General features: G+C 55.6%; 1 protein-coding gene across 1 annotated transcript in view; it reads right to left on the bottom strand.

Annotated features, from left to right (window-relative positions):
* LOC104302688 (zinc finger protein 721-like) overlaps positions 1-26,903 on the bottom strand; it is a 235,891-nt gene that overhangs the window by 141,230 nt on the left and 67,758 nt on the right. The window contains 2 exon segments of the mRNA XM_054177697.1: positions 5,376-5,534; positions 5,783-6,138. Coding sequence (XP_054033672.1) covers positions 5,376-5,534; positions 5,783-6,138 — 515 coding nt within the window.

The following is a 26,903-nucleotide window of genomic DNA, read 5'->3' as shown; positions in this document are numbered from 1 at the left end:
ATGGCAGAATCTGGCAGCATTTGAGGAGGTGAAAGGAGTGAATTGTGCTGCAGCTCTGCATGTGTCAGCTGGGAGATGAACAGCAGCCCCTGGGCACTGTGCCCTCCCATCCAACCTCATTTTCTCTTGGGGCTGTGGAGTGGCAGCTCCAGGAGAGCTGCAAAGAGACAGCTGAGAGAAATGGTCAGGGAGAGAAGGAAGCCAAAACCCTTTCCAGTGAGTGTCTTTGGGCTGCAGGTGCGTGAAGGGTGCTGGAGGTGTGAGGTTTGGGCAGGAGGCAGAGACTCCTCCAGCATCCCAGTGAGGGCTGAAGAGGTTTAGCAAGAAGCTGCCCGAGTCCCTTCCCCCTTTGCTGCATCTCCAGAGATCATGAAGCTCCCTTTGTATGTGTCCTGAGGGCTGCTCTGATCTTCTCTTGGGGAGTGGGCAGCAGAGAGGTGTGTGCAGGGCAGAGCTGAGCACAGAGTGGGTGTGGTGGGGGCAGGGCCAGGGGGGAGAGGTGGGACCTGAGCAAGATGTGCTGGCAACTGCAGCTGCAGGCAGCAGAGCCCTGGGCAGGTAGTGGGAGGAAGCTTTAGGCAAGGCCTGGGAGAGGCTGTGTGGAGGCAGCTGTGTTGTGGTGCTGGCCTGCAGCTGTGTGCTGGGGGCTGTGTGCTGGGCAAGGAGCTGAGTCTGCACTTGTTGAGGCCTCCCATCTTGATCAGCCCTGGCTGTGTGCTGTGGCTGTGCTGCTGGGCTTGGGAGCTGCCCCCAGCAAGGCTGAGCTGTGCTGCCTGGTCCTGGGCAGTGCTGAGCCACCCCTTGCAGGTCAGTGCTCTCTGAGCCCTTTGCTTCTCTGTGGCAGGAGTTGTGTCCCTCTCTCTCCATCATCCCTGCCCCTGTGTGCTGGGGAAGAGCAGAGTTTGCAGATCTGCCCCTTGGAGCAGCCCAACAGGTAAGAAACCCAGAGTGGGGCAACAGCAGGTCCCCAGAATCCCAGAGTCCCAGGGCACCTCCCAGCCTCCTCCACCTCCTCCTACCGAACACATTTCACCTCTCCAGGGGCTGAGGCACCTCAGGTGTTAGAATTTGGAAACTCCCTAGGCTTGTGGGGGTCAGTTGTGTGCAGGAGGTGATGTTTGGGGTTGGGATTTGGAGGGTGGTGAGAAAAGGTTGAAGGTGGTTTGGTCTTTCATTTGTCAGTGCTGCTGCCTCCATTGCCTGAGCCAGGAGAGATCAAAGGACAGGGCCTGGGCCAGGAACCACCCTGCCAATGCTCCCAGGCTCAAGAAGAGTGGGACAAGACCACTTGTAAGCCCCAGGGTTCCTCAGGGCACTGATCACAGGAACCTGGGATCTCAGCACAGGTATTAGAGGTCTCAGCCCACACTGACAATAACTGAAGGTTTGGGGTCCCCTCTGCATTCTCTCCTCCAACTGGGTGTTGGGAGTCCTGGACTGTCATGTACCTGGCAGGATCTGAGGTTTTCTGGTCCTGGTCTCAGGTGCTTCCATGTTCCAAATCTCACTGCTGTGACCCCTTCCTGCCACAGTATGGCCTCGCAGTAGGACCCAGACAAAAGCTGGGAGGAGAAGCAGCACCCAGAGATCAAGTTGGAGCAGCCAAAGCTCAGTCTGAAGGGAGAGGAGAAGGAGGAGAAAGAGGACAAGATGGAGGATGGTGATGCTGAGGAGAATGATGACTATGATGATGATGAGTATGAAGAGGAGGATAAGCATGAGGATGAAGGTGATCAGGATGAGGAGGAAAAGGAATTTGCAGAGGAGGATGAAGCCAGAGCAGGTCCCTCTGTACCACCCAAGCAGCCGAATCAGTGCCCTGAGTGTGGGCAGAGCTTCCCACCTGGCTCAGGTGAAGCACCACTGCCCCCACCCTGCCCCCCGGCCCTTTGTCTGTGGTGTCTGTGGCAAGAGGTTCAGCAAGAGCTCTGAGCATATCTGGTATTGCTGCACCCACAGTAGTGAGAGACCATACAGCTGTGCTGAGTGTGGCAAGAGCTTCGCTCACAAGTCTTCCCTCACCAGGCACCGCAGTGTGCACAGCACCGAGAAGGCCTTCAGCTGCAGGGACTGAGTAAGAACTTCAAAACCATCTACAGTCTCACCACCCACCGCCGCATCCACACTGGAGAGCATCTGTTCCCCTGTGCTGAGTGCGGCAAGAGCTTCACCACGAGCACAGCTACATCCGGCACCAACTCATCCACAATGGTGACAAGCCCTACAGCTGTGCCGACTGCGGTAAGAGCTTCACTCGGAAGGCACACCTCCTGGAGCACCGTCGTGTGCACACTGGCGAGAAGGCTTTCAGCTGTGCTGAGTGCGGCCAGGCCTTCAGACACAGGGACACTCTCATTGCTCACCGCCGCACCCACACCGGTGAGAAGTCTTTCACTTGTACTGCTTGCCGTAAGAGCTTCACCCAAAAGGGATCCCCCAACAAGCACCGCTGCACCCACACCAGAGAGCAGCTTGCACTGGAGGGGAGGCAGAAATCCACCTAGAATCTGTTGGGTAACCCTGACCATTCTGAGAGGGCCTTTCCAGCACCAAAATCATCCCTTTTTCCTTTGCAGTTCTCAGGGACTGGGGACACCAGCTGCAGCAAACACCTCTTGCCCTTCTGAACACCATTTATTGCTAATGAGAACAATTACAGTGCTGAGTCAGCACAGCTGGAGCTTCCAGTGGAGCTGGGCAGGGCTTTGCCAGGGTCGTGTCTTCATTGTCACCTTTGCTAATGGTTACTACTTTTGCATCAATCTAGACACTGTTGATAGTAGAGCAGGAGTGTTCTCCCTTGACTGTGTGTTTGGGAAGAGCCTGGATGAGGCCCTTGGTGCCATGGTTTAGTTGATGAGATGGTGTTGGGTGATAGGTTGGACTGGATGATCTCTGAGGTCTTTTCCAGCCTGGTTAATTCTGTATTCAATTCCGTATTCCTCAATGCTTTGTGTCTCCCTGGGGTAAGAACCCCACTGTCCATTGACCAATTGTGTCAATAAAACCTTAAAGTTACCCAAATCCTCTCTGTTTGCTTTTATTTCAGACATCCCTGCCTCAATGCCCAAATTCTGTTCCCAAGAGATGGGGCAGAGCTGTGTGCCCAGTTCAGGGAGGGGAAAATGAGGTTCTCAGAGGAGTCTTGAGGGACATCTCAGAGGCATTCTTCAGGGGCTTTCAGGTGATCTTAGGTGTTTGGGATTTGGATGGTCCTAGGACTGACTTTTGGGATCTTTGGAGGGTGTAGGGGGAAGCTCATGGAGATCTTTGGAAGAACTCAGAAAGCTTCTGTTGGCTTTCCACTCTGGGGCTGGAACAGGTTGAAGAGCTGAGAAGAGGTTAAGCTGCCTGTTCCCCCCAAAAAAAGAAGGGAGGGAAAAATAACACACAGAGGAATCAAAAAACCCTCTGGGTTGAGATAAGGACTTGAGACAACATCAACAGAGCTGAATCCAAAGGAGATCCCATAATGCACACTGACCTGAGGCTGTTGGCAGGAGGAAGCACAGCAGTGAGCAACAGCCAGGAGTTCAACCCCTGCAGCCCTCCCCCTCAGCAAAGAGCCAGCACCTGAGAGCCAGAACCCAACAGCAGCAAGCAGAACAGGAAGCCTCTGATGTTGCCATCTGAACTTCAGGCCCTGTAGTACATTGCTCCAGCCAGCACTGTCCCTGTGAAGGTGGCATGAGGCAGGATGGTGTGGAGTAATGGCAGCAAATTTTCAACTTAACCTTTGATGTTCCCAAGCCCTCATTCTGTGCCATCTGCACCATGCCCAGCAGCAATCAGCAGCACACCTCAGGCACTGTCCATTCTCACTGCACAGGAGGTCACTTTGCCGGACCCAGAGGGCTGCTCACTGCAAGTGCTCTGCAGCTCCACTCTGTTCCAGCACAGTCTGCATCAGTCCATGCCCAGTCCAAATGCTGCAAATGCTGGGGCTGTGTTTCCAGCTCTGGGGCAATCTGAGTCCAGTGACTCCTTCCATGCCTCCAAGTGAAAGCAAACTGTGGCTTGCATCCCAGTACTCAGCTTCCAACACATCCAGGTGTGGGGATCCTCCTGTCACACCAGAAACACAGATGGGTTCCACCCCTCATGGTTTGATGGTGTCAGAGCACTCTGGGCACCTGTATCTACTAAAGCTTTATCCTCTCATGGGTTCAACTTGCCAGGCCATTGGTTCTGTACAGTCCAACAAAGCAATTTGTCTCTCTCCTCCATCTGGTTGGAGGCAGAGCCCCTCTACTTCTGCCTGGGGTCCCTTGCATCTTCTGAAGATGCTTTGGGAGTCCCTTCAGGAGGAGCAGAAGCAGTTTCAGCTTCCCTGCTCTTCTTAGGCCATTTCCCACTGGAAACTGAGGCAGGGGTGTCTCTGATAAAAATGCCAGTAAAAGAGGATTTGGGGGGGTGGGGAGGGAATCTAGAAAATGAAAAGACAGAATTCCAATATCAGCAAAAAGCTCTGCAAACCTGTGAAGGCAAAGCTCGGGATTACAAACTGCCTTGCTAAGCTCTGCTCCTCATATCAGTGGCAGCAGCAAAAGCAACCAAGTTTTGAAAGTCTCTGACAGGAAAATACTGTCCACTGCTTCTGACCTCTGCCATGGGAAAACTGCTAGAAAACACAGCAGTCGCAGCAAGATGGAAAAGGAATCAGTGAGGCTGGAGGGAAGCTCCAGATCTTGCCGAGGTAGGGCAAGCCCATGCTCAAAGCAGGGCAGTAGAATAGAATAGAATAGAATAGAATAGAATAGAATAGAATAGAATAGAATAGAATAGAATAGAATAGAATAAACCAGGTTGGAAGAGACCTTCAAGATCATTGTGTCCAACCTATCATCCAACACCACCTAATCAACTAACCCATGGCACCAAGCATCCTGTCAAGCCTCGCCCTGAACACCCCCTGAGGAACCCTCATTTTCCCCTCCCTGAACTGGGCACACAGCTCCACCCCATCCCTTGGGAGCCAATGCCCCCAAAATTCAGGCATTGAGGCAGGGACGTTTGAAATAAAAGCAGAGAGGATTTGGGTAACTTTTGGGGTTTATTGACACAATTGGGCAATGGACAGAGGATTTCTTACCCCAGGGAGACACAAAGCAATGGGGAAGAACCAGACAGACCCTGGCAAAGCCCTGCCCAGCTCCACTGGGAGCTCCAGCTGTGCCGACTCAGCACTGTAATTGTTCTCATTAGCAATAATTGGTGTTCAGAAGGGCAGGAGGTGTTTGCTGCTGCTGGTGTCCCCAGTCCCTGAGAACTGCAAAGGAAAAAGGGATGATTTTGGTGATGCAAAGGCTCTCTCGGAGGGGTCACGATTACCCAAGAGATTCTAGGTGGATTTGTGCCCCCCCTTCAGTGCAGGCTTCTCTCTGGTGTGGGTGCAGCGGTGCTTGTTGAGGTAGCCCTTCTGGGTGAAACTCTCACTGCAAACCGCACAAGTGAAAGACTGCTCACCAGTGTGGGTGCGGCGGTGAGCACTGAGAGTGCCCCTGCGGCTGAAGCTCTTGCCACAGTCAGCACAGGGGAACGGTCTCTCATCGGTGTGGGTGCGGTGGTGAGCAATGAGAGCCCCCCGTCTCTGAAGCTCTTCCCACAGGCAGAACAGGTAAAAGGTTTCTCACCGGTGTGGGTGCGGCGGTGGTAAATGAGACCGCCCCTCCAGCTGAAGGCCTTGCCGCACTCAGCACAGCTGAAAGATTTGCCAGTGTGCACACGACGGTGCTCTGTGAGACTTCTTTTCTGGGTGAATCTCTTGCTGCGGTGGGCACAGCTGTAGGGTTTCTCACCACTGTGGATGAGTTGGTGCTGGATGAATGGAGTGCTGGTGGTGAAGCTCTTGCCGCACTCAGCACAGGGGAACAGATGCTTTTCGGTGTGGATGCGGCGATGGACGGTGAGGTTGGAGCGGGGTTTGAAGCTCTTGCCGCAGGCCCTGCAGCTGAAGGGCTTCTCGGTGCTGTGCACACTGCGGTGCCTGGTGAGGGTAGACTTGTGAGCGAAGCTCTTGCCACACTCAGCACAGCTGTATGGCCTCTCACCGCTGTGGGTGCGGCAATGCCGGATGAGATCGGAGCTCTGTTTGAAGCTCTGGCCACAGTCACCACAGACAAAGGGCCGGGGGCCAGGCTGGGGGCAGTGGTGCTTCACCAGCTCTGAGCCAGGTGGGAAGCTCTGCCCACACTCAGGGCACTGATTCAGCTGCTTGGGTGGCACAGAGGGACCTGCTCTGGCTTCATCCTCCTCTGCAAATTCCTCTTCCTCCTCATCCTGATCACCTTCATCCTCATGCTTATCCTCCTCTTCATACTCATCATCATCATAGTCATCATTCTCCTCAGCATCACCATCCTGCCTCTTGTCCTCTTTCTCCTCCTTCTCCTCTCCCTTCAGGCTGAACTTTGCTCCAACTTGATCTCTGGGTGCTGCTTCTCCTTGCAGCTTTTGTCTGGGTCCTTCTGTGAGGCCATACTGTAACAGGAAGGGGTCACAGCAGTGAGATTTGCAACATGGAAGCATCTGAGCCCAGGATCAGAAAACCTCAGATCCTGCCTGGGCCATGACACTCCCTGACTACCAACACCTCCCAACTCCCAGCTGGAGGAGAGAATGCAGAGGAGAACTCAAACCTTCAGTTTTTGTCACAGTGAAGGCTCAGACCTCTAATACCTGTGCTGAGATCCCAGGTTCCTGTGATCAGTGCCCTGAGGTACCCTGGGGCTTACAAGTGGTCTTGTCCCACTCTCCTTGAGCCTGGGGGCATTGGCAGGGTGGTTCCTGGCCCAGGCCCTGTCCTTTGATCTCTCCTAGCTCAGGCAATGGAGGCAGCAGCACTGACCAGCGAAGACCAAACCACCTTCAACCTTCTCCCACCACCCTCCAAATCCCAACCCCAAACACCACATCCTGACACACAGCTGACCCCCACAAACCTAGGGAGTTTCCAGACTCCAACACCTGATGTGCCTCAGAGCCCCTGGAGGGGTGAAATGTGGTGGGTAGGAGGAGGTGGAGGAGGCTGAGAGGTGCCCTGGGAGTCTGGGATTCTGGGGGCTGGGGTCCTGCTGTTGCCTCACTCTGGCTTTCTTACCTACTGTGCTGCTCCAAGGGGCAGATCTGCAAACTCTGCTCTTCCACAGCACACAGGGGCAGGGATGATGGAGAGAGAGGGACACAACTCCTGCCACAGAGAAGCAAAGGGCTCAGAGGAGAGCACTGACCTGCAAGGGATGGCTCAGCACTGCCCAGGACCAGGCAGCACAGCTCAGCCTTGCTGGGGGCAGCTCCCAAGCCCAGCAGCACAGCCACAGCACACAGCCAGGGCTGATCAAGATGGGAGGCCTCAACAAATGCACACTCAGCTCCTTGCCCAGCACACAGCCCCCAGCACACAGCTGCAGGCCAGCACCACAACACAGCTGCCTCCACACAGCCTCTCTCAGGCCTTGCCTAAAGCTTCCTCCCACTGCCTGCCCAGGGCTCTGCTGCCTGCAGCTGCATTTGACAGCAGATCTTGCTCTGGACCCACATCTCCTTCCTGACCCTGCCCCCACCACACCTACTCTGTGCTCAGCTCTGCCCTGCACACACCTCTCTGCTCCCCACTCCCCAACAGAAGATCACAGCAGCCCTCAGGACACAAAGGGAGCTTCATGATCTCTGGAGATGCAGCAAAGGGGGAAGGGACTTGGGCAGCTTCCTGCTAAACCTCTTCAACCCTCACTGGGATGCTGGAGGAGTCTCTGCCTCCTGCCCAAACCTCACACCTCCAGCCCCCTTCACACACCTGCAGCCCAAAGACAGTGCAAAGGGTTTGGCTTCCTTCTCTCCCTGACCATTTCTCTCAGCTGTCTCTTTGCAGTTCTCCTGGAGCTGCCACTCCACATCCCCAAGAGAAAATGAGGTTGCATTGCAGGGCACAGTGCCCAGGGGCTGCTGTTCATCTCCCAGCTGACACATGCAGAGCTGCAGCACAATTCACTCCTTTCACCTTTGCCACCTGGGCCCTGGATCCTCTCCCCTTCTTGGGGGGAGAAGGCCTAATTCCTGCCTGACCATTCCCAGGCCCTTCCCTCATTCTCAGCCCATCCCCCCAGGCCCTGCTGCCTTGGCTGTCCCTTGGCCCTGTGTCCCCCACCTCCACTGCCACTGCAGCTGGAAGGGTGGAGTGGGAAATGCTGTGGCTGAGGAAGCCTCTAAGGAACTGGGCTGAAAGCAGCAGCACAAGGATGGAAGGGGCCTGAGACTAAAGGCTGGGATCAGCTGGAGGGCTGAAAAAACAGCACCAAACCAAGGAGGGGTTACAGATGAGGGCTGGGGAGGGAGCCTGCAGCCACCTCAGGCAGCAACTGAGGAGAGCAAGGGGGACAGAGAGGGAGTGGGACCTCAGGTGACTCCTGCCATGGGGGATGGCTGGGCTGTGTGGCTAGGAGCCCTGAGTGCCTGCTTGGGCTGTGCTGGATGTCAGGAGGGCTCAGGGGACTGTCCTGAGCCAGGCAGGGTTTGGGGCTTTCAGCTTCTGGGGTCAGCTGCTGCCAACACCATTGGAGGTAGGAGCCAGGCAGAGCCTCACAGCTGCTGAACTAAGCCCTCCCACCCCCTGCAGCCTTCAGCCTCCATCTCTCCATCCAGTGCTCCAGCTCCACTCACTTGCTGATCTCTGAGAGTCCCCAGGTCCCACCAAGGCCCTAGGGCTGATCTACACAGCCAGTAGGGCCCAACAGCAGCCCCTGGATGAGAGCATGGAGGAGAATCCCTGTGGTGGGTGGAAGGCACTGGGATGTCTTACACCAGAGAGCAGAGACCTCCAGAAGGGACAGCAGAGTCCAGAGGGACACCACAAAGTGTCATCTATCTCAGTTCATTCTCACAAGGCCTGCACCCACTCTCTACAAAGGAACAGCACAGGCTCTCCAACCTCCTTTGCCCTTCCTCTCTGCTCCCAGCAACATCTTCTGGGATCTCTCTCTGCAGAGGAGCTTTGAGGCCTTGGCAGTGCCATCTAAGGAGCTGGCAGTGCCATCTAAGGAACTGGGCTGAAAGCAGCAGCACAAGGATGGAAGGGGCGCTGGGGCAGTGCCTGGGCTGTGCGCGCCGACAGCGCTGTCGCGACAGAGCTGCGGGGTCGGGAGGTGCGGCAGGGCGGGAGGGGCTGCGGGGGCCGGGGAGCGCCGGGGGCGGCGGCTACGGCTCAGGGACCTCTTTGTGTCTCTGCCCTGCACAAGCGCTCTGGGCTCCTCCAAACCCCTCCTCAAGCTTCCTCCTGCGGCCCCAAGTCCTCTCTCTGCAGCTGCAGTCAGAACTTTCTTCCTGAGCTGCCTTCAGCTCACAGCCGAAGGGAAAAAGCTCAAAGCCGACCTGAGCCCAACCCAAGCTGATTGCAACCCGAGAGAGGCTGCTGCGAGGGCTGGAGGCAGCCCCAAGATGTTCCGCAGCAGGCGGTGGGAACCTGTGGACTCAAACACCAAGGGAGGAAGGAAAACCTCAAGCCTGAGCTCTGCAGGCTCCTTGGGGATACTTTTGGGGTGCCAGGGCAGGAACTGAGGGTCCCAGGCCGGCATTTTGGTAGGGCTGTCTCCACAGCCCCTAGACTGTAGAAATGACGCTGCCCCTCACAGCCTGAATTCTCCAGGGCTGTGGAAACCACCTGGCTACCAGCCAGCCAATGCACCAAAACTGTTATAAAAGGGCTACACAAGAAGATGTCCAAGTTTCCTGTGAGAGTTGTTTTATTGAAAAAGAAGCAAGCAAGCAGCAGGGAAAGAAAGGAGAGAAACTGAGCGTGGGGCCGCAGAGACTTCCCCCCACAGACACCTCCAGTCTCTGCCAGAAAGCACCTTACAAATCCTAACTTTGCTTGGGTCCCGTGGCCCAGGCGCACTATGGATTGTTGTGGGGTTGATGCTTTGCACTGTAGGATGCAGCTCTGAACAGCACAGCCATGGCAACTGCCCAATTCCATCCAACCCTCTGGGCACAGCTTGGCAGCAACTCCTTTCACAAGGCTCAAAGAGAGCCTCTCTGCCTCCTGAAACCTAAGGCAATCCCCTGCAGAACAAGCTGGAGGAGCTCAAGGGGACAAGCTGCAGAGGGGGCCCAGGGCAACCGCCTGAGCTTCAACAAGAGCAAGGGCAGGGTCCTGCCCCTGGCCTGGCACAATCCTCACAAGCAGCACAGGCTGGGGGAGGAGGGGATAGGAAGCAGCCCTGCACAAAAGGACTGGGGGGTGCTGCTGGACAAGAAGCTGCACAGGAATAGACAGGGGGAGCCTGCAGCCCACAAGGCCAAGGGCAGCCTGGGCTGCACCAAGAGCAGCAGGGCCAGAGATGGACAGAGGCCATCCTGGCACTTGGCTCTGCTCTGCTCAGACTTCACCTGCAGCACTGCAGCCAGCTCTGGAGCCCTCAGCACAGGAAGGACAGGGACCTGATGGAGAGGGCCCACAGGAGGGACACAAAAATGATCAGGAGCTTGCAGCAGCTCTGCTCCCAGGACAGGCTGAGGGAGCTAGGGGTGTTCAGCCTGCAGAGAAGAGAAGGCTCTGGGGAGACCTAAGAGTGACCTTCTGGTACCTGAAGGGGACTACAAGAAGGCTGCAGAGGGATTCTATGCAAAGCCTGCAGGGACAGCACCAGAGGCAATGGCTTCAAACCAGAGCAGAGCAGATTGAGAGTGGAGGTGAGGAACAAGTTCTGCACCAGGAGGCTGCTGGAACACTGCAACAGGTTGCCCAGGGAGGGGCTTGAGGTCCCAGCCCTGCAGAGGTTCAAGCTCAGGCTGGACAGGGCTCTGGGCAACCTGAGGTAGTGCAGGATGTCCCTGCTGACTGCAGAGGGGCTTGGACTGCATCACCTTTGCAGCTCCCTGACAACCCAAACCACTCCAGGATTCTAGGAGTCTAAGCACCTTACAAATCCTAACTTTTCTTCCTACAGCTGCACCATCTCCATCTGCATGCTTGTGCTTAATAGCAGGCAGGGATATGATCATGAGCTCTAGCAACTTCTTGGGCTTCTTGAGCGTGCGTCTTCCTTGTGGTAGGGGTCGCAGATGAGGCAGGGGAGATCTTTCTCCTGTGCTCTTTGCAGAACCACATCTTCTCACACAAGCACAGCTGCAGCACAGGACTTATCTGAGGTCAACATCCCATGGCTCCTGAGAAAGCTGGCATGAGGTTCCTGTCTGAAGCCAAAACAATCTGAACATTTACCCTCTGTTCTCAAAACAATCCAACTGCCACTACCCACCCTGAATACTGCCTTCTGTAACACAAATCACAAACCACTGCTGCATTTCTAAAACAATCTCAATCTGCTCTGCTCTAGTTTGAAGCCATTGCCTCTGGTCCTGTGCCTGCAGGCCTTTGCAAACAGCGTCTCTCCATCCAGTACCCTTCAGGCACTGGAAGGCTGCTCTTAGGTCTCCACAGAGCCTTCTCTTCTCCAGGCTGATCAACCCCAGCTCCCTCAGCCTGTCCTCAGAGCAGAGCTGCTCCAAGCCCCTGATCATTTTTGTGGCCATCCCCTGGACCTGCTCCTTCAGCTCCATGTCCTTCCTGTGTTGAGACTTCAGAGCTGGATGCAGTACTCCAGGGGGGTCTCACCAGAGCATCATAAAGTGGCAGGATCCTCTCTCTCCATCTCTGGCCATGCTGCTTTGGATGCAGCCCAGGCTGCCCTTGGCCTTCTGTGCTGCAAGCTGACACTGCCTGCTCCTGGCCAGCTTCTTCCCCATCAGCACCCCCAAGTCCTTCTCTTCAGGGCTGCTTTCTATCACCTCCTCCCCCAGCCTGTATTGCTAGTGAGGATTGCTCCAGCCCAGCTGCAGGACCCTGCTCTTGCTCTTGCTGAACCTCATGAGGGTCACCTGGGCACCACCTCTCCAGCTTGTCCAGGGCCCTCTGGATGCCATCCTGTCCCTCTGGCATCTCAACAGCACCACTCAGCTTGGTGCCGTCTGCACACTTGCTGATGATGTCTCCATCCCTCTGTCTATAGCACTGATAAAAATATGAAACAGCACAGGATGGGATGAGTGGAATCAGTTTGTACTGGGACAAGGCCTGGGCTGTGCTTGGAGATGTGAAAGGGAGCCAGTTTGAAATGGGAGATGGCCCAGACTGGACTCTGCTGTGATTAGGGTATGGAGTTGGGACTGTGACAGGGCCCAGGCTGTGGTGGGAGGGTTGAAAGGAACCCAGTATGTACTGGGATGAGTCCCAGACTGTACTGGGATGTGGCCAGGGCACTCAGGTTGTACTGGGAGGGGTCCCAGTCTGGTCCTGGGAGGGGTTTAGGTGGAACAGCTTTTCCTGGGAGCAGACACAGTCTGCAGTGGGAAGGAGTCCTGGTACCTGGTTTGCACTAGGATGCAAAGAGCTGGTACTTGGAGGGGGGCAGAGCTTCAGCTTTGCTGTGGGATGAGACCCTCTCTGTAGTGGGAGGAGATCAGGAGATGCAGTTTGCACTGGGATGGTCCCCAGTCTGTACTGGATGATGCCATTGGATCTGTTTCCTCTGGGACAGGTCTAGGACTATACTGGGATGGGATCAGGGCAGCAGTTTGTACTTGGACAGGGCCTAGTCTGTACTGGGAGGGAGTCAGGAGATGCAGTTTGTATTGGGACAGGGCCCAGCCTGTAGTGGAAGTGCATAATGGGATAAAGTTTTTACTGAGACAAGGACTAATGGGCATTTGGAGGAACTCTGCCCCTCCACCTCTGCACACAGGCACTGCCCTGCAGCTCCACAGAAACCTTGGAGGAAGGAACTCAGAGAAACAACTCCCTGCAGGGTCCTTTATTGTGTTGAACACCCAGGGAGCACAGCTCCTCATGTCTGCAGCCTCTGGGTCACAGCAGACAGGACAACACTGAACCAGAAATGGTCTGAAGAAAGACATTTGTGTAGGCACAACATTCTCACAAGGGAAACAGCACCAGCAGCAGCCAGAACTTGAGCAGTGACATCAGAACTGCTCTGCAGGAGAAGACAAGGAGTTGATTCCTTCTGAAAGCATCCAGGGATCAGGTGGCTCAGGGCAGCCTTCAGCTCCTGGTTCCTCAGGCTGTAGATGAGAGGGTTCACTGCTGGAGGCACCACTGAGTACAGAACTGACACCACCAGGTCCAGGGATGGGGAAGAGATGGAGGAGGGCTTCAGGTAGGCAATGGAGCCATTTATGAGAAACAGGGAGACCACAGCCAGGTGAGGGAGGCAGGTGGCAAAGGCTTTGTGGCATCCCTGCTGAGAGGGGATCCTCAGCACTGCCCTGAAGATCTGCACATAGGACACCACAATCAACACAAAAGAGGCAAAGACTAAACAGACACTGGCCACAAGAAGCCAAATTTCCCTGAGGTAGGAGGTGAAGCAGGAGAGCTTGAGGATCTGGGGGACTTCACAGAAGAACTGGTGCAGAGCATTGCCCTGGCAGAGGGGCAGGGAAAATGTATTGGCTGTGTGCAGCAGAGCATAGAGAACTCCAAATGCCCAGGCAGCTGCTGCCAGGTGGAGACAAACTCTGCTGCCCAGGAGGGTCTCATAGTGCAGGGGTCTGCAGATGGCAACGTAGCAATCGTAGGACATGGTGGTGAGGAGAAAATACTCTGCAGCAATTAGGAATATGAAAAAGAAGAGCTGGAGAACACATCCTGCATAGGAGATGTCCCTGGTGTCCCACAGAGAATTGGCCATGGATTTGGGCACAGTGGTCGAGATGGCACCCAGGTCAAGGAGGGCGAGGTTGAGGAGGAAGAAGTACATGGGGGTGTGGAGGTGGTGGTCCCAGGCTGTGGTGCTGATGATGAGGCCATTGCCCAGCAGGGCAGCCAGGTAGATGGCCAGGAAGAGGCAGAAGTGCAGGAGCTGCAGCTGCCCTGTGCCTGGGAATGGCAAGAGGAGGAAGTGGGTGATGGAGCTGCTGTTGGCCATCTGCTGCCTCTGGCCATGGAGACCTGTGCAAGGAGGGAAAGGCAGTGACAAGTTAGGGCACACTTCTCTCAGCCTCATTGTAACCCCTGTCCCTGAGCTGCATGAGGAATGGATCAGCTCAGTCCCATCACTACCAACCCATGGCAGAGTTCATCACAGCTTCAACTGCAGCAGGGACCCAGAATTGCCATGAAGATTCCTCTGGGGTCAGAGCAGAAATTGACCAACAGCCCAATCCCAGAGAAGAAGAGTGCCATGGAGAGGTGGAGAAATAGGAGTCTCATTGTGGTGGGTTGAAATTTCCCCCAGCATTAGCTTTGCCAGAGCAGCTCAGTTAGAAGCAAATGAAGCTGTGTTGACAAGCAGGAGCTACACTCTGCAATGGAGTGCAATGAACAGGTACAGAACATCCAGGAGTGACAATATGAGACAGGTCTTTGCAATTAGCAAATGACACAACCCCTCATAGCCTAACCTAACCTAGCCTAGCCTAGCCCAGCCCACCATAGGCTACCCTAGCCTACACTAGCCTAGCCTAAGCCACTGTATCCTAGCCTAGCCAACCCTAGACTAGCTTAGCCTAGCCCAGTCTACCCTAGCCTAGTTTAGCCTAACCTAGCCCATACTACCCTAGCTTAGGTTAGCCTAGCCTACACTACCCTAGCCTACCCCACCCTAGCCTAGCCTAGCTGACCCTAGTCAAGCCTAGAATACCTTAGCCTAGCCTAGGCCTCCACAGCCTAGCCTAGCAGAGCCCAGCCCACCCTAACCTAGCCTACCCCACCTAGCCTAGCCTAGCCTAGCTTGCCCCACTTTAGCAAAGCCTATCCCTGCCTAGCCCTCCCTAACCTAGCCTAGCCTAAACCTTGGCCACCCTAGCCAAGCCAAACTTAGCCTAGCCAAGCCCACCCAAGACTAGCCTACCCCACCCCAGCCTAGGCCCCCAACCTAGCCAACCATAGCCTAGCCTACCCCACCCTTGCCTAAACAAGCCTAGCCTAGCCTAAGCCACACTAGACTAGCCTACCCTACCCTAGCCTAGCATAACCCACTCTAGCCTAGCCCACCCAAGCCTAGACTATCCCACCCTAGCATAGTCCACCCTGGCCTAGCTGACCACACACTAGCCTAGCCTACCCAACAGTACCCTAGCCCCCCAAGCCTAGCCAAGCCTAGTCTAACCCACTCTAGCCTAGCCCTGCCCCCCCAGCCAAGCCTAACCTACACCACCCTAGCCTAGCCTCCCCCACACTAGCCAAGCCTTTCCTGCACCACCCTAGGCTAGCCTATCCCACCCCACCCTAGCCTAGCCCACCCCACCCTAGCATAGGCTAGCCTAGGCCACTCCAACCTAGCCCAGCCCAGCCCAGCCTAGCCTAGCCCACCCCACCCTAGCCCACTCCACCCCATCCTAGCATAGGCTAGCCTAAGTCACCCTAGCCTAGCATAGCCCAGCCTAGCATAGCCCAGCCTAGCCTAGCCCACCCTACCCTAGCATACCCCACCCCACCCTAGCCCACCCCACCCTAGCATACCCCACCCTAGCCCACCCCACCCTAGCATAGGCTAGCCCAGTCTTGCCTAGCCCACCCCAGCCTAGCCTAGCCTACCCCACACTATCCCAGCCCCCCCAGCCTAGACAAACCTAGCCTACTAGCCTACCCCATCCCAGCCTACCCCCTTGCAGGGGGTTGCTCACACTGCCAGCACCACGCGAGGCTGTGGCTGCCGCCGTGCCTCCCGTTAGTCCCAGCTATCCCTCTGTGCTCAGAGCTGCTGCTGCCCTGCTTCACTTACAGGCTGCAGGCACAGCACTCTCCAGCCAAGCTGCCAGCTCCTTCTGCGCTTGTGCTGAGCGTGGCCTACCACCATGGCAGGCTCCAGGCCTACACTGCCAGCTTGCTCACACCGCTCACTGCTATGATTGCCACACCCTAGCCTAGCCCACCCCACCCTAGCCTAGCACATCCTAGCCTGGCCTAGCCCACCATAGCCTAGCCAAGGTTAGCCTACTTCAGCCTAGTGTAGCCTAGCCTACCCCATCTGAGCCTAGCTTAGCCTAGCCTAGCCTAGCCTAGCCTACCTTACCTTAGCCCACCCTAGCCTATGAAAGCCTAGCCAGCCCAGCCTAACCTAGCCTAGCCTAGCCTAGCCCAGCCCCCCATGCTCAGCCTACACCACCCTAGACTAGCCTAGCAATTGCTTGAATACACAAGCGTAGCACAAGCGTAGCGTGTTCAAGGGGAGATTGGACGTGGCACTTGGTGCCATGGTCTAGTTGTGGGGTCTGTTGGGACAGGTTGGACTTGATGATCCTTGGGGTCTCTTCCAACCTGGGTTATACTGTGATACTGTGATACATACTCCTCAACCCTATGATACTGTGACCCCTGGAGGTCCCTTCCAACCCCTCCCATATTATGATTCTATGACCCGAGGAGGCCCCAACCAGCCCCTCCCATTCTTTGTCTCTGTGACTTCATGAGGTCCCTTCCAACCCCTCCAATCCTAGGACTGTTTGACCTCAGCAGGTCCCTTCCTGCCCCTCCCATTCTAAGACTCTGTGACCTCAGGAGGTCCCTTCCAGCCTTTGCATAATAAGTATGAGGCCCTGCAGGCCAAGGGCTGTGGGGATGAGAGGGCTGAGGAGCAGCACTCCTGAGTGGAGCCTAAGGCCAAGTGGTCCCCACAGCTATAACCACCAGCTCCACACAGAGAAGGGGAAGGGTTGTAGTTGTTGGGGACTCTCTCCTGGGGGGTACGGAGGGACCCATATGCCGTCCCGACCCATCCCACAGGGAGCTCTGCTCCCTACCCGGGGCACAGGTAAGGGACATTGCAAGGAGACTCCCAAAGCTGATCCATCCCTCTGACTATTGCCCTCTGCTGGTGATACAGGCTGGGAGTGATGAGATCGACAGGAAGGGCACCAGGGCGATTAAGAAGGAGTTCAGGGCCCTTGGACAATTGATTGATGGGGCAGGAGCTCAAGTGGTGTTCTGCTCAGTTCCCTCAGTGGCAGGGGAGTCTCAGGGTTATTGGAGTGATCCATCACTGCAGGCTCTGCAGATCCTCCTGAGGGCCTGGCCAGGCTGGCCTGCCCTCCAGGACAGGTTTATTGGGCAGCAAATCCTGCAGCCAGCATGGGAAACCAGGCAGCTCTGGCAGAAACAGAACAGCCTGGGCAGCAGGGAGCTGGCTGTGGAGATGGAAGCTGTGTCAGTGAGCGGGTGACAGCCACCCAGGCTGGGCTCCTTTGGAATCACAGGAACAGTCAGGGTGGAAGAGACCTCCAAGGTCATCAAGTCCAACTGATCACCCAACCCTAACTAATCAACCAGACCATGGCACTGAGTGCCTCATCCAGGATCTTCTTAAACACTTAAGACGAGGCAAAGGCTGAGGCCTGAACACCTTCTCTGCCTCAATGTTTAACTGCAAGGCAGCAGTTCAGGACCAGTGGCCTCCTGAGCTGGGCAGTGGGGTCGGGGAGCAGTGTGATGCCCCGGACATCCATGAGGAATTAGTTGGGGACCTGCTGAGCCACTTGGACACTCACAAGTCCATGGGACCGGATGGGATCCATCCTAGGGTGCTGAGAGAGCTGGCAGATGAGCTGCCAAGCCACTCTCCATCATTTTCCTCCAGCCCTGGCTCGCTGGAGAGGTCCCAGGTGACTGAAACTGGCCAAGGTGGTCCGCATCCACAAGCAGGGTCGGATGGAGGAACCTGGAAACTCCAGGCCTGGCAGCCGGACCTCAGTGCCAGGGAAAGTGATGGAGCAGATTATCCTGGGGGCAATAACTGCACCTGAAGGATGGCCAAGGGCTCAGGCCCAGCCAGCATGGATTTAGGAAGGGCAGGTCCTGCCTCTCCAACCTGATCTCCTTCTATGATCAGGTGGCCCCTGGAGGTCCCTTCCAAACCCCCCCAATCTATGACTCCAGGACCTCAGGAGGTCCCTTCCAGCCCCTCCCATTCTTTGTCTCTGTGACCTCAGGAGCTCCCTTCCAGCCCCTCCCATACTTAGGCTCTCTGACCTCAGGAGGTCCCTTCAAACCCCCCCATTCTTTGACTCTGTGACCTCTGCAGGTCCCTTCCAGACCCTCCCATTCTCCGACTCTGTGACCTCAGGAGGTCAACTCCAGCCTCTCCCATTCTGTGACTCTGTGACCTCAGGAGATCCTTTCAAGCCGCTCACATTCCAAGCCTCTGTGACCTCAGGCGGTACCTTCCAGCCCCTCCCATTCTATGACTCTCTGACCTCAGGAGGTCCATTCCAGCCCCTCCCATTCCTTGACTCTGTGACCTCAGCAGGTCCATTCCAGCACCTCCCATTCTATGACTCTGTGACCTCAGCAGGTACCTTCCTGACCCTCCCATTCCAGGCCTCTGTGACCTCAGGAGACCCCTTCCAGCCCCTCCCATTCTATGACTCTTTTACCTCAGGAGGTCCCTTCAAACCCCCCCATTCGTTGACTCTGTGACCTCTGCAGGTCCCTTCCAGACCCTCCCATTCTATGACTCTGTGACCTCAGGAGGTCCCTTCCACCACCTCCCATTCTATCACTCTCTGACCTCAGGAGGAACCTTCCAGCCTGTCCCATTCCAGGCCTCTGTGACCTCAGGAGGTCCCTTCCAGCCCCTCCCATTCCATGAATCTGTGACCTCAGGTGGTCCCTCCCAGCCCCTCCCATTCTGTGACTCTGTGACCTCAGGAGGTCCCTTCCAGCCCCTCCCATTCTTTTTCTCTGTGACCTCTGCAGGTCCATTCCAGCCCCACCCATTCTGTCATTCTGTGACCTCAGGAGACCCCTTGCAGCTCCTCCCATTCTATGAGTCCGTGACCTATGCAGGTCCCTTTAAGCCCCTCCCATTCTATGACTCAGTGAGCTCAGCAGGTAGCTTCCTGCCCCTCCCATTGCAGGGCTCTGTGACCTTAGGAGGTCCATTCAAGCCCCTCCCATTCTTTGTCTCTGTGACCTCATGAGGTCCCTTCCAGCCCCTCCCATCCTAATACTCTCTGACTTCAGGAGTTCCCTTCCAGCCCCTCCCATTCCAGGCCTCTGTGACCTCAGGAGGTCCCTTCCAGCCGCGCCAATTCTATGACTCTCTGTCCTGAGGAGGTCCCTTCCAGCCCCTCTCATTCTGTGACTCTGTGGACTCAGGAGGTTCCTTCCAGCCCCTCCCATTCTATGACTCTGTGACCTCAGGAGGTCCAATCCAGTCCCTCCCATTCTAAGACTCTGTCACCTCTGAAGGTCCCTTGCAGCCCCTCACATTCTGTGACTCTCTGACCTCAGGAGATCCCTTTCAGCCCCTCCCAGTCTACTGCTCTATGACATCTGGAGGTCCCTTCCCACCCCTCCCATTCTATCACTCTGTGACCTCAGGAGGTCCCTTTCAGCCACTCCCTATCTATGACTGGGGAGGTGGTGGAGTCGCCATCACTGGAGGTTTTTAGGAGAAGACTTGACGGGGTACTTGGTGCCGTGGGTTAGTTGTTTGGGTGGTGTTGGATTGGTTGATGGGTTGGACGCGATGATCTTGAAGGTCTCTTCCAACCTGGTTTATTCTATGTATTCTATGTATTCTATTCTATGACTCTGAGACCTCAGGAGGTCCCTTCCAGCACCACCCATTCTATGACGCTGTGACCTCAGGAGGTCCATTCCAGCCCCTCCCATTCTTTCTCCCTGTGACCTCTGCAGGTCTATTCCAGCCCCACCCATTCTGTCACTCTGTGACTTCAGGAGACCCCTTGCAGCTCCTCCCATTCTATGACTCTGTGACCTCTGCAGGTCCCTTCCAGCCCCTCCCATTCTGTGACTCACCGACCTCAGGAGGTCTCTTGCAGCCCCTCCCATTCTATGACTCTGTGACCTCAGGAGGTCCCTTCGAGCCCCTCCAATTCTTTGTTTCTGTGACCTCAGGAAGTCCCTTCCAGCCCCTCCCATTCTATGACTCTCTGACCTCCGGAGGTCCCTTCCAGGCCCTCCCATTCTTTGTTTCTGTGACCTCAGGAGGTCCCTTCCAGCCCCTCCCATTCTGTGACTCTGTGACCTCAGGAGGACCCTTCCAGCCCCTCTCATTCTATGAGTCCAGGAACTGAGGAGGTCCCTTCCTGCCCCTCCCATTCCTTGAATCTGTGACCTCTACAGGTCCATTCCAACCCCTCCCATTCTGTCACTCTGTGACCTCAGGAGACCCATTGCAGCCCCCCCTGTTCTATGACTCTGTGACCTCAAGAGGTCCCTTCCAAACCTTCACATTCTATACTTAGTGCCCTCAGGACGTCCCTTCCAGTGACTCCCAGTCTGTGTCTCTGTGACCTCAGGAGGTCCCTTCCAGCCCCTCCCATTCTATGACTCTGTGATCTCAGGAGGTCACTTCAGGCCCCTCCCATTCTATGACTCTGTGACCTCAGGAGGTCCCTTCAAGCCCTTCCCATTCTATGATTCTGTCACTTCATGAGGTCTCTTCCAACACCTCCAATCCTAGGACTCTTTGACCTCTGCAGGTCCCTTCCAGCCCCTCCCATTCTGAGACTCTGGGACCTCAGGAGGTCCTTTCCAGCCGCTCTCATTCTATTGCTCTTTCACCTCAGAACGTCCTACCCAGCCTCTCACATTCCAAGCCTCTGTGACCTCAGGAGGTCCCTTCCTTCCCCTCCCAATCTATGACTCTGTGACATCAGGAGGTCCCTTCCAACACCCCATTCTATGGCTCTGTGACCTTAGGAGGTCCCTTCCAGCCCCTCCCATTCTATGACTCTGTGACATCAGGAGGTCCCTTCCAACACCTCCCATTCTATGGCTCTGTGACCTCAGGAGGTCCATTCCAGTCCCTCCCATTCTAAGACTCTGTGACCTCTGGAGGTCCCTTGCAGCCCCTCACATTCTGTGACTCTGTGACCTCAGGAGATCCCTTTCAGCCCCTCCCAGTCTACTGCTCTATGACATCTGGAGGTCCATTCCCACCCCTCCCATTCTATCACTCTGTGACCTCAGGAGGTCCCTTTCAGCCACTCCCTATCTATGACTCTGTGACCTCAGGAGGTCCCTTCCAGCACCTCCCATTCTATGACGCTGTGACCTCAGGAGGTCCCTTCCAGCCCCTCCCATTCCATGAATCTGTGACCTCAGGTGGTCCCTCCCAGCCCCTCCCATTCTGTGACTCTGTGACCTCAGGAGGTCCCTTCCAGCCCCTCCCATTCTTCCTCCCTGTGACCTCTGCCGGTCTATTCCAGCCCCTCCCATTCTGTCACTCTGTGACCTCAGGAGACCCCTTGCAGTTCCTCCCATTCTATGACTCTGTGACCTCTGCAGGTCCCTTCCAGCCCCTCCCATTCTACGCTCAGTGATCTCAGGAGGTCCTATCCAGCCCCTACCATTCTTTGTCTCTGTGACTTCATGAGGTCACTTACAGCTCCTCCTATCCTAAGACTCTCTGACCTCAGGAGGTCCCTTCCCACCCCTCCCATTTCAGGCCTCTGTGAACTCAGGAGGTCCATTCCAGTCCCTCCCATTCTTTGTCTCTGTGACCTCAGGAGGTCCCTTCCAGCCGCTCCAATTCTATGACTCTATGCCCTGAGGAGGTCCCTTCCAGCCCCTCCCATTCTATGACTCTGTGACATCAGGAGGTCCCTTCCAAAACCTCCCATTCTATGACTCTGTGACCTCAGGAGGTCCATTCCAGTCCCTCCCATTCTAAGACTCTGTGACCTCAGGACGTCCCTTGCAGCCCCTCACATTCTGTGACTCTCTGACCTCAGGAGATCCCTTTCAGCCCCTCCCAGTCTACTGCTCTATGACATCTGGAGGCCCCTTCCCACCCCTCCCATTCTATCACTCTGTGACCTCAGGAGGTCCCTTTCAGCCACTCCCTATCTATGACTCTGTGACCTCAGGAGGTCCCTTCCAGCACCTCCCATTCTATGACTCTGTGACCTGAGGGGGTCCCTTCCTTCCCTTCCCATTCTACACTCAGTGACCTCAGGGGGTCCCTTCCAGCCCCTCCCATTCTTTGTCTCTGTGACTTCATGAGGTCCCTTCCAGCCCCTCCCATCCTAATATTCTCTGAGTTCAGGAGTTCCTTTCCAGCCCCTCCCATTCCAGGCCTCTATCACCTCAGGTGGTCCCTTCCAGCCACTCCCATTCTATGACTCTGTGACCTCAGGAGGTCCCTTCCTTCCCCTCCTATTCTACATTCAGTGACCTCAGGGGTTCCCTTCCAGACCCTCCCATTCTACACTCTGTGATCTCAGGAGGTCCCTTCCAGCCCCTACCATTCTTTGTCTCTGTGACTTCATGAGGTCCCTTCCAACCCCTCCAATTCTAGGACTGTTTGACCTCAGCAGGTCCCTTCCTGCCCCTCCCATTCTAAGACTCTGTGACCTCACCAGGTCCCTTCCAGACCCTCACATTCTACACTCAGTGCCCTCAGAAGGTCCCTTCAAGCCCCATCCATTCTACAGTCATCGCCCTCAGGATGTCCATTCCAGTCCCTCCCATTCTAAGACTTTGTGACCTCAGGAGGTCCCTTCCAGTCCCTCCCATTCTGTGACTCTGTGACCTCAGCAGGTCCCTTCCAACCCCTCCAATCCTAGGACTCTTTGATCTCAGAAGGTCACTTCCAGCCCCTCCCATTCTACACCCAGTGACCTCAGGAGGTCCCTTCCAGCCCCTACCATTCTTTGTCTCTGTGACCTCATGAGGTCCCTTCCAGCCCCTCCCATCCTAATACTCTCTGACTTCAGGAGTTCCCTTCCAGCCCCTCCCATTCCAGACCTCTGTGACCTCAGGAGGTCCCTTCCAGCCACTCCCATGCTGTGACTCTGTGACCTCAGGAGGTCCCTTCCAGTCCCTCCCATTCTGTGACTCTGTGACCTCAGGAGGTCCCTTCCAGCCCCTCCCATTCCAGGCTTCTGTGACCTCAGGAGGTCCCTTCCAGACCCTCCCATTCTATGACTCTGTGACATCAGGAGGTCCATTCCAGTCCCTCCCATTCTAAGACTCTGTGACCTCAGGAGGTCCCTTGCAGCCCCTCACATTCTGTGACTCTCTGACCTCAGGAGATCCCTTTCAGCCCCTCCCAGTCTACTGCTCTATGACATCTGGAGGTCCCTTCCCACCAATCCCATTCTATCACTCTGTGACCTCAGGAGGTCCCTTCCATCAACTCCCATTCTATGACGCTGTGACCTCAGGAGGTCCATTCCAGCCCCTCCCATTCTTTCTCCCTGTAACCTCTGCAGGTCTATTCCAGCCCCACCCATTCTGTCACTCTGTGACCTCAGGAGGTCCCTTCCAGCCCCTCCCATTCTATGATTCTGAGACCTCAGGAGGTCCCTTCCAGCCCCTCCCATTCTATGAGTCCAGGAACTCAGGAGGTCCCTTCCTGCCCCTCCCATTCTTTGACTCTGTGAGCTCAGAAGGTCCCTTCCAGCCCCTCCCATTCTATGACTCTGTGACCTCAGCAGGTCCCTTCCTGCACCCCCCATTGCAGGGCTCTGTGACCTTAGGAGGTCCATTCCAGCCCCTCCCATTCTACACCCAGTGACCTCAGGAGGTCCCTTCCAGCCCCTACCATTCTTTGTCTCTGTGATCTCAGGAGGTCCCTTCCAGCCCCTACCATTCTTTGTCTCTGTGACCTCATGAGGTCCCTTCCAGCCCCTCCCATCCTAATACTCTCTGACTTCAGGAGTTCCCTTCCAGCCCCTCCCATTCCAGGCCTCTGTGACCTCAGGAGGTCCCTTCCAGCCACTCCCATGCTGTGACTCTGTGACCTCAGGAGGTCCCTTCCAGCCCCTCCCATTCTGTGACTCTGTGAACTCAGGAGGTCCCTTCCAGCCCCTCCCATTCCAGGCTTCTGTGACCTCAGGAGGTCCCTTCCAGACCCTCCCATTCTATGACTCTGTGACATCAGGAGGTCCCTTCCAACACCTCCCATTCTATGACTCTCTGACCTCAGGAGATCCCTTTCAGCCCCTCCCAGTCTACTGCTCTATGACATCTGGAGGTCCCTTCCCACCAATCCCATTCTATCACTCTGTGACCTCAGGAGGTCTCTTTCAGCCACTCCCTATCTATCACTCTGTGACCTCAGGAGGTCCCTTCCAGCCCCTCCCATTCTATGACTCGGTGAACCCAGGAGGTCCCTTCCAGCCCCTCCCATTCTGTGACTCTCTGACCTCAGGAGGTCCCTTCCATCAACTCCCATTCTATGACGCTGTGACCTCAGGAGGTCCATTCCAGCCCCTCCCATTCTATGACTCTGTGACCTCAGGAGGTCCATTCCAGCCCCTCCCATTCTTTCTCCCTGTGACCTCTGCAGGTCTATTCCAGCCCCACCCATTCTGTCACTCTGTGACCTCAGGAGACCCCTTGCAGTTCCTCCCATTCTATGACTCTGTGACCTCTGTAGGTCCCTTCCAGCCCCTCCCATTCTACGCTCAGTGACCTCAGGAGGTCCCTTCCAGCCCCTACCATTCTTTGTCTCTGTGACTTCATGAGGTCCCTTACAGCTCCTCCTATCCTAAGACTCTCTGACCTCAGGAGGTCCCTTCCAGCCCCTCCCATTTCAGGCCTCTGTGAACTCAGGAGGTCCATTCCAGTCCCTCCCATTCTATGACTCTGTGACTTCATGAGGTCCCTTCCAACCCCTCCAATCCTAGGACTCTTTGACCTCAGCAGGTCCCTTCCAGCCCCTCCCATTCTGTGACTCACTGACCTCAGGAGGTCTCTTCCAGCCCCTCCCATTCTTTGTTTCTGTGACCTCAGGAGATCCCTTCCAGCCCCTCCCATCCTAAGACTATCTGACCTCAGGAGGTCCCTTCCAGCCCCTCCCATTCTTTGACTGTGTGACCTCAGGAGGTCCCTTCAAGCCCCTCACATGCTACACTCAGTAACCTCGGGAGGTTACTTCAGGCCCCTCCCATTCTTTGTTTCTGTGACCTCAGGAGGTCCCTTCCACCCCCTCCCATTCTATGACTCTGTGACTTCATGAGGTACCTTCCAACCCCTCCAGTCCTAGGAATCTTTGACCTCAGCAGGTCCCTTCCAGCCCCTCCCATTCCAGGCCTCTGTGACCTCAGGAGGTCCCTTCCAACCCCTCCAATCCTAGGACTCTTTGATCTCAGCAGGTCACTTCCAGCCCCTCCCATTCTGTGAGTCTGTGACCTCAGCAGGTTCCTCCCTGCCCCTCCCATTCCAGGCCTCTGTAACCTCAGGAGGTCCCTTACTGACCCTCACATTCTACACTCAGTGCCCTCAGGATGTCCATTCCAGTCCCTCCCATTCTAAGACTTTGTGACCTCAGGAGGTCCCTTCCAGCCCCTCCCATTCTACACTCTGTGACCTCAGGAGGTCCCTTCCAGCCCCTCCCATTCTACCACTCTGTGACCTCAGGGTGTCCCTTCCTTCCCCTCCCATTTTATGACTGTGTGACCAAAGGGGGTCCCTTCCTTCCCCTCCCATTCTACACTCAGTGACCTCAGGAGGTCCTTTCCAGCCCCTCCGATTCCAGGCCTCTGTGACCTCAGGAGGTCCCTTCCAGCCCCTCCCATTCTATGATTCTGAGACCTCAGGAGGTCCCTTCCAGCCCCTCCCATTCTATGAGTCCAGGAACTCAGGAGGTCCCTTCCTGCCCCTCCCATTCTTTGACTCTCTGACCTCAGCAGGTCCCTTCCAGCCCCTCCCATTCTATGACTCTATGACTTCAGGAGGTCCCTTCAAGCCCCTCCCATTCTATGATTCTGTCACTTCATGAGGTCCCTTCCACCCCCTCCAATCCTAGGACTCTTTGACCTCAGCATGTTGCTTCCAGCCCCTCCTATTCCAGTCCTCTGTGACCTCAGGAGATCCTTTCCAGCCCCTCCCATTCTATTCCTCTTTCACCTCAGAAGGTCCCATCCAGCCCCTCATATTCCAAGCCTCTGTGACCTCAGGAGGTCCCTTCCAGCCCCTCCCATTCTATGACTCTGTGACCTCAGGAGGTCCCTTCCAGTCCCTCCCATTCTGTGACTCTGTGACCTCAGGTGGTCCCTTCCAGCCCCTCCCATTCTACACTCAGTGACCTCAGGGGTTCCCTTCCACCCCCTCCCATTCTATGACTCCTTGATGTCAGGAGGTCCTGTTGTGGTTTAGGTTGGGTGCTGGCCCAGATGCTGCTACGCAGGCCACACCTGGGAGGTCCCAAGGGTGGGGCCCAGCCCAGGGGGTGGTCACAGGGACCAGGTATTCCATTCCCATAATGCCCTGATCCCCTATAAAACAGTCCATGCGGGCTTTTCACTTCGTCTTTCGTCCTCTGTTGCTGCCTAGGTACAATGGCTGTGCTGCCTCCCTTGGGCCTCCCCAGGCCCAAGGCTCGTTTGGGGGGGGAGGAAAGAGCCCTGGGGGGGGGGTTTGGGTGTACCCCCAGGTGGGGATGGGATGTTCTTGGGTGTGTTCTGGGATCTCTCTCTTTGTCACGGTGCTTGTGGCTCTCTGTATTTTTTCCTAGTCAATGTCTAGGAAGGAAATATAAAGATGTTACATTAGCTGAGGAATACTTTTTAAAATGAATACCTATTTACTACAAACCTTAACTAGATTACACGGAGCTCCTTTGCAATGCCGAGGCACACAGCTAAGAAGGTTCAAACCAAAAGAAAATCTTCTTATTTGAACTCATTACGTATGTACACCTTACTGCAATTACTATGGACTAAGTACCTGTAAATACCAAATGCTTACCATTCGTTATGCTTACTAGGTAGACTTAGCAAAACTCTAAATAACAAATCTCTGAAGGACATTACAAGCAGAAATGATGAAATTAGCACCGTTGCTTTCCATCAGAACAGAGCTTTGGTAGACTGGAGTCTTACCAGAGGAAGGGGGTGGCAGTGTGAGGCTGGCTAGCAAGGTATGCCCTAATTGCAATTGTTTCTGCAGTAGGGTCTTAACGACTTGCAGCCTA

Source organism: Dryobates pubescens, chromosome 43 (genome assembly GCF_014839835.1).
Source record: "Dryobates pubescens isolate bDryPub1 chromosome 43, bDryPub1.pri, whole genome shotgun sequence".
Taxonomy (NCBI): Eukaryota; Metazoa; Chordata; class Aves; order Piciformes; family Picidae; genus Dryobates; species Dryobates pubescens.
The sequence above is the reverse complement of the archived record's forward strand: the minus strand, read 5'-3'. Positions and strand labels throughout refer to the sequence as shown.